The 8,210-nt window shown below is 33.5% G+C and overlaps 1 protein-coding gene across 1 annotated transcript in view; it reads left to right on the top strand.

Annotated features, from left to right (window-relative positions):
• The first annotated feature begins 303 nt into the window (after positions 1-303).
• EYS (eyes shut homolog) overlaps positions 304-8,210 on the top strand; it is a 1,484,071-nt gene continuing 1,476,164 nt past the window's right edge. The window contains 2 exon segments of the mRNA XM_034648271.1: positions 304-1,058; positions 5,742-5,851. Of these exon segments, the coding sequence (XP_034504162.1) occupies positions 304-1,058; positions 5,742-5,851 (865 nt within the window).

The following is an 8,210-nucleotide window of genomic DNA, read 5'->3' as shown; positions in this document are numbered from 1 at the left end:
GGTGGTGGTACAGTCCTTACAGAAACCAGCTTAGAATTGTCTATGTCATTAAGTAACTTAGGAAAAACTTCACTAACAATGTATATTTCTATGTTTAAAGGGATATTTAAACCAGTTGAACTCTACTGTTGATCAAAATCCACTGTCACAAATCCATTTGCATTTTGGGATTAGAAGAAAAGCCAGTTCCCCAGGATCCTTGAACAAAATCTCTGCTTGGAAATTTTCAGCAATGCTGAAATCCATTTTGCAGCAATTTTTTATGACACTTTCATGACAGACTATAAAATACAATTGCCCAAAATGATTAACAAATCAATTATGCTTCTGAGCTGAGTGGTTCTTCACACCACATTTATAAATGGAAAAACAACATGTAAATGGCAATTTGTGAAAGAATGACATATACAGCCATTATCATATGTAGTGAATTGGACACTAACAGAAAACATCTGCATGGACTTCTATGGAGATTGCTGGTTTGGGGATGTAAATACTAAAATGAGTACTTCAGGCAATCAAGTTTTTCCCCAGATTTGCCCTTTGCAAATTCAATTGGGAGACATCCTTGTAATTTCTTCTGAACCATCTCTTCATTCTCCAGAAATAAATTTGATGAATGTTTCTGAAGCATCATTCATTGACTGTCTGCAAAACACCACAACTGAAGATCAGTTACTTTTTGGTTGCAAACTAAAAGGAATGCATATTGTTAATTCTCAGTGGCTGAGTGTTGGGACGCATTATTTTATCACAGTAAAAGCAAGTGGTCCATTGTTTTGTCACCTGGGGCTACAACCAAATGTGACAGTGAAAGAACAGTTCTGCCAGGAATTTCTGAGTTCAGAATTTTGCTCTGGGCATGGCAAATGTCTTACTGAAGTTTGGAGCAAGGCATACAGCTGCCATAGCCAGCCTCCATTTTCTGGAAAATATTGCCAAGAACTTGATGCATGTTCTTATAAGCCCTGTGGAAATAATGGCATTTGGATTAATAAGAGAGGAAATTGGAATAAGCAAGGATATGAATGTATCTGTCACCGACCATTTACAGGTAAGATTTTTTTTTTTTTAATAACATAATCCGGGATGCCTGGGTGGCTCAGTTGGTTAAGTTTCTGTCTTCAGCTTAGGTCATGATCAGTGTCCTGGGATCCAGTCCCACATTGGGCTCATTGCTCAGCGGGGAGCCTGCTTCTCCCTCTGCCTGCTGCTCTCCCTTCCTCTTTCTCTCTCTCTCTCTGACAAATAAAAAAATAAAATCTTAACAACACCAAAAAAAAGTCTATTAAAATAGGAAAATAAACTGAATTCATAAACTGTTACTTTCCAAAAAACAAACTACATTTCTAAAAATCTTACAGATTTTTTAGAATGGGCTAAATTTGGAATCTGTATATAACAAAATTCCTATCAGGCATTTTCTAAAATGATTTTTTTTTTGCTTATGTAAATAAGAGGGTTTTTAAAAAAAACATATGTTTTACCCTGAAATACTTATTTTCACATCTTTCTCAAAATTCACTCAATGTCTCATATATTTTTTAAAAAATTATCAGAATAATATTAGTCATAGAATGAAATTTCCAAGCTTATGGTATTTAGTTGAAACAGTTCTGGGTGATAATGTAGGAATTAAGTGTGGATCTGAGTGGAGGAAGATAAAGAGGTATGTGGCTGTGTGGCTGTGGGGAAGGCATAAAGTTGCTTGGCAGAATTGGAAAAGAAAAGATAATTGTGAGCCAAGAGCAATGTTGTTTTTTGTTTGTTTTGTTTTGTTTTGTTTTTTTGAGAGAGAGAGAAAGCCCACATGCACATGACCTGTGGGGGGAGGGGCAGGAGGAGAGAGAGAGAGAGAATCTTAAGCAGGCTCCATGCCCAGTGCAGAGCCCAATGCGGGGCTCAGTCTCACAACCCTGAGGTCATGACCTGAGCCCAAATCAAGAGTAGGTCGCTTAACCGACTGAGCCACCCAGGTGCCCAAGATCAATGTTCTTAATTGATGCTGGTATGGCCTTATGAAGTGATTAATAGATAATAGTGGAAAGGAAGGAAAGAACTTGATATAATTAATAAACTAAATGAGAGGCAATGATGAGGAAAGGTTGTAAAAAGAAGACATTTGGTGAGTAGATGAAGCCAGCAATCTAAAAACGATGTAAACTATACTACCTGAGCCTGAAGTGAGGATTTAAAGGAAAATCAACTATCACTACTTGAAAGTTTACTAGGGAATTTGGGTCATCAGAGGGAAATGAAGAGAAACATTGAGAAATATAGGGAAAAATTTAATCTATAGGAACTTATGAAAGTGTTTCTTTTATTGGGAGTTCAGAGACCTGGCATAGAGAGTTGCAAAGATAATGGGTAAGACAAGGATGATGTAACAAAGTGAATTGCTGGATGCAGTTTGTAATGGTAGTATGGGAAAACAAATAACAGATTGGTAGTACTTTTGGTCAAGAGAGAGGAAAGGGGGAGAGCTGTAGATATGATAAAACAGATGAAGCTCAGAGATACAACTATAAATTTTTTCAGGCAGGCTTTAGGGGACTTTAAGTTTTTCTTCTGTGTGCCTGGGTAGACTATACTAGACCCACACTTAGGAAGACTGTATAATAAAATATCTCAATACACCCTTGTAGGCACTAAAATTCACCTAAGCCAATATTTCAGAGTAATTTTAGACTGTGATAGGGAAGTACTAAGAACTTTTCAGAAGTTAATCTCAGCAATATCCACTGAACATCCTCTGCCTATAATTGGGATCAAATTCTCATTTTACACTTACTGGCATTGGTGGACAAAAATGTAAGTAACCCAACTCTTCCTGGAGTTTATCAGATAATTAACACTAAGACAGGTCATGTGGTGTCTAGGAGGCTCAGTTGGTTAAGCCTCTGCTTTCTGCTCAGGTCATGATCCCAGGACTTGGGATCTAGCCCTGCTGCAGGCTCCCTGCTCAGGGGTGAGTCTGCTTCTTACTCTGCCCCTCCCCCTGCCCGTGCTCTCTCTCTAACTCTCTCAAATAATTAAATGAATAAAATCTTTTAAAAAATTAAATTAAATTAAGGCAGGTCAGCAAAGAAGTGAAAGCAGCCAAATTATAATAATATGGACTCTGAGAAACAAACTGAGGGTTTCAGAGGGGAGGTGGGTGGGGGAATGGGATAGACTGGTGATGGGTAGTAAGGAGAGCACGTATTGCATGGTGCACTGGGTGTTATACGCAACAAATGAATCATCGAACTTTGCATCAGAAACCAGGGAGGTACTGTATGGTGACTAACATAATATAATAAAAAAATTTTTTAAAAAAAGAAGACAGACACAAAATTCTGGGAAACAAACCGAGGGCTTCAGAGGGGAGGGGGTGGTGAATGGGATAGGCTGGTGATGGGTAGTAAGGAGGGCAAGTATTGCATGGTGCACTGGGTGTTATATGCAAGTAATGAATCATGGAACTTTACATCAAAAACTAGGGATGTACTGTATGGTGACTAACATAATATAATAAAAAAATTATTATTAAAAAATTTTTAAAAATTGCTGATTTGGGGTGAATGAAAAAGCAATTTAATTGAGAGATCCTAAAGCATACATTTAGTTTGTCGAAAGTATTTTAAACTATAGTTAGCCAGAAAATTTCTACCATTTATCAGAATATTAATTGGCATGTATGCAAACATATGTCATAGAATGCTGTTTCAATGATTTTATCTTGGTTGCGTACAGGTGTTTGTTTCTACCCAATGTTTATTTGTTTATTTATTAGGAACACAGCCATAGATAATTTAAATAATTAAATGTTAAATACCATAATAGTGAACATATAGCATAATGCCACTTTATTATAATTGCTTCAATTTTAAATCTCAGACAATATGGAAATATGTAGATTAATAAAGAAATTGAGAATATTAACTGTATTAATTTGCTAGTGATGCCATAACAAAGTACCATAGTTTGAGTGGCTTCAACAACAGAAATTTATTTTCTCGCATTCTAGAGGCTAAATGTTAGAGACCAAAGTAAAATGTAAGCAAGATTGGGTTCTTCTGAGGCCTCACTCCTTGGTCTATAGATAGCCATGTTCTCCCTGTGTCTTCCCTCAGTATGTGTCTGTATGTCCAAAAATTTTCTTCTTATAAGGACATCAGTCTCATTAGATTAAGACCCACCCTAATGGCCTCATTTAATCTGTATTACCTCTCTAAAGGTCCTGTTTCCAAATATGGTCACACTATGAGGTCCTGGAAGTTAGTATTTCAGATATGAATTTTGAGGGCTCTCAATATAGCCCATTACACTAAGATTGAAAGAGGATATGACCTAATGGATATTCTCTTATTAATTTAGTTTTTGTACATGGAAATATTTGGTAAGTAAATATTATATTTACTTAAATTTTTATTGTGTTGGGGTTGTTTGGAGGTAGATGAAGGAAGAAGAGTTCTATATTATTGAGGCAGGGCTGTCAGTCTATAAAGAATTTGAAAGGAATCAATGATAATGGCAAAACTGCTTACAAATTAAATTAAGAATTCAATTAAAATGAAGGGGTGGCTGGCCTATTACTAAATTATGGGCAACTGTTTTATAGTAACGTGTGTCTGTTTCCCATGCCCTGGAATTTTGTAGGCACATTCCTCTACAAAGGATATTATGAGTTAATTAACTGCACAAAAAAATATACTATGAACGATTATGGTATGTGATATTGTAGGACCATGATAGTTTGTATTAGTGAGATTTGGAAACTTGGTAGAATAGAAAGGGCAAGAAAATGTAGAGTTTAGAAGTTGGTGCATAACTTCTGAGAATCAAAGTAGCCTTTTCTCTCCCCCCCCATAATTTCAGATTTTATTTTATTATTTTATTTTACTGTGGAAAGAACACTTAATATGATATCTACCCTCTTATTTAATATTTAAGCATACAATATAAAATTGTTGATAGTACACACAGTGTTGTATACAGATCTCTAGAGTTTATTCAACTTTCTTGACTAAAAATTTATGTCCTGGTTTTTCTTCAGATTGTGTCAATGTTTCACATTTCCCTCTTTTGAACTATCACTTTGTCTAAATGATAGGGCTAAGACACAATATACTTTTGAATATGTCACTTTGTAAATTAGCACTGCAGGGATAGCACTGTATATTGAAGAACTGATATATACATTAATTAATATTATCAGTCAAAACATGATTAAGAAATTCAAATTATCATGAAAATCAACTGAAGTTCAAATATCAACAAAAATATTTGAATACTGTAGTGTGGGTCAGAAGATGGAAAAAGCTTACTGAAGATATCAAGCTTATTGAAATCAATTTTTGTTTCAATTTAAATACCTCATCATGGAGTTTTATTTCTTTTTTTCAGATTATTTATTTATTTATTTATTTATTTATTTATTTATTTATAGGATGGGAGCAGGGGGAAGGGAAGAGGGGAAGGAAGGGAATTTCAAGCAGACTCTGTGCTGAGCACAAGCTCAGTGCAGAGCTTAGTTCCATGACCCCGAGATCATGACCTGAGCCTAAATCAAGAGTGGGTCACTTAACAGACTGAGCCGCCCAGATGCCCCTTTTTTCTTAATTAGAGTTACATTTTGACAAAATTTTGCTCTTCATTATTAAACAGTTGGGGGAAATTAATGACCCTAGTTAACTATATACAATGTAAATATTTTTAATCTAATTGAAACATTAATTTTCTTTCATTTGAATACGCATAAATTGTTCAGGAATTATTGGCCAGTGTCAACCACATATCTGTTTCCATAGGAATTGTGGCAATATTACTATAAATAATGTCATCTGTGAATGCGGTGAGCCATTTTCAGGTAAAAAAAATGCACATGTATATATGTATATATGCATGCATACAAATCATTTATTTTTTGTCTTATTTGCTTCACATTAAATTTGAAAGGTTTCATTAATTACTGAAAAATGCAATTTTAGAGGTTCGACACTCTGAATATGTTTTAGGAATATGTTTAATAAGTTTGGTTAGCAATTAAATGATCCTGCCAAATATTCCGTAATATAAGACGAGTTTTGGACACCAGTTGGCAAGTTTTTTCACCATGATAAAATATATTTTGTTCTTAAGTTCTAAAATATTTTTAGACATAATGCACACAATTTGCATAATTTTGCACATTTTTGCACATACTTTGCATAATTATATCTAACTTATTTCCTTATGTAACATGTCATTACAGACAAATTCCCTTTTATGAAGAGTAAAAATGTTTTATTTCTTCTCAAATGACTTTAAAGATGTGGAATGATGTCACTGTTTAAGCCAGTATGTTCTTAACTATTGATTAAATGTTTAAGTAATGAAAATATGTTTAAACCATTCCAGTCTCATCTTTAAACTCTTCTACAGTTTCCCATTTTCTGGGAAATATAACTCATTATCTGTATATCTGTCTCTCTTCAAAATGTCTTTAAGCAGTGGTGTCTCCAGCCACAATTAGAAGACACCTACAGACTCCTTATGTGGGAGTACAACAAAAAGATGCATGTCTTCCAAATAACAGAGAATGGCAATCTCTCTTAGTGCTTCTCTTGCAGGTCCTTCCACCTGACTCCACTGAGGGAGATTTGAAATTTTGGTAGAATACATTAATCACTGTCCCACAGTAAGAAGGTTTGGTGGCAATGCAGGCAATAAGGATTCCAATAATTGTTTGAAAAAAAAATCTTTTCAGATCTTGTATCCCTCAAGTCTTCTCTTTCCTTGAGAGAGGTTATGAGTTGAAAGATTTATACAGTATTTTACTGTATCCTGCATATGTATGAAAACCATATAATTTATCTTCCAAACCATGACATTTTTGAGCAAAAGAGGTAGTTAAAAACAGTTACAGTTATATAATATTTGAAATATTTATTTATTCAAGAGCAAATTATTTTAATTAAATAAGCAGGCACATAAAGTAGACCTATTCAAAACTTATTTTTAATAAAATTATTTTCAAAGAAGATAATTATAATTTGATCTTTGATCTCTATAAACCAAAGTTTAAAATATACTTTTTATTGATTATCTGAACATTACAAAACAGTAGAAGCAGAAACTGTGTTTAGCCATATTTATCTCTAAATAATATGTTGCTAGTAGTTTTCTGAAGAATGAATATGTTTTAATGTGGTCTTATTTTTTAAATTTTTTATAAAGTTATACTCTCTCAAAGATGCATTTATGATTAATAAATTTGAAATTGTTAATGTCTTCAGTTGACTCCTAACTATGCCATTCTTAATTGAGGACATTTTCACTGGACTGTTGAGGTTCCTGTTAAAAGAAATCTGCTAAATGGAATGTAGTCGCAATTCAGTTTTTTGTATAAAATACATAAATCAGGTTTTTTCATAGCAGCCATATTTTTATTCTGTTCAGTATTATTTTCTTTGACAGACATTTTCAAAGAAAACCTTATGAAATAAATGATCTTCATATATGATTCTTTTGAATGTTTGGCTAAGCTTAGGTGCTGCAAAGTTGTAGGGCTTCTCAATTTATTTCCATTATGTTCTGGTACACAACTTTATCCATAAAATATAGGCTCCTCCTCAAATATTGCTTCCCACAAGTCCAGTTATTCCAGAGCAAAATTATAGTATTTATAATATTATACACTTTTGAACTTATTGAATATGCTCAGTGTCTCTGTTATGTTATGCTAGAATACATTTTAATGTCTTTTTAAAAATAAGGACCACTCACTAAAACTTTCAAAAACTGATTTTTTGTGTGCTTAATTTATTAAATTGTTTGATTAAATGCTTGTTACTGGTTTTGAACAAAATGGACTAAAATTTAGAGGATTCTTTCACTAAAATGTCATTGTGACATTGGATTTATTTTCAATCACTTGTCAGAAGCTTAAACATTTCTAAAATCCAAATGTTAATGGATGGCAGCAAAAGAAAGCACATTCTGCCATGTTACACGTTTTTCTCCCCTCCTATCAGCTCTGTCAAAAAAAAAATTGTTGTCCTGTGACTATTTAAAGTTATTTGTAAAATTTGCAACTATGGATTCTATTTCAATTATGTGAATATCACTAGTTTGAATTAAAATATGAATTATATGTGCACTACAATAAATTCCAAGCATATTTCTTTTTCATCCTTTTTCAACTTAATTCCATCCTTTTCTCAACTTAATCAAAACAATGTATATAT

Source organism: Ailuropoda melanoleuca, chromosome 19 (assembly GCF_002007445.2).
Source record: "Ailuropoda melanoleuca isolate Jingjing chromosome 19, ASM200744v2, whole genome shotgun sequence".
In the NCBI taxonomy this organism is placed as follows: domain Eukaryota; kingdom Metazoa; phylum Chordata; class Mammalia; order Carnivora; family Ursidae; genus Ailuropoda; species Ailuropoda melanoleuca.
The sequence above is the reverse complement of the archived record's forward strand: the minus strand, read 5'-3'. Positions and strand labels throughout refer to the sequence as shown.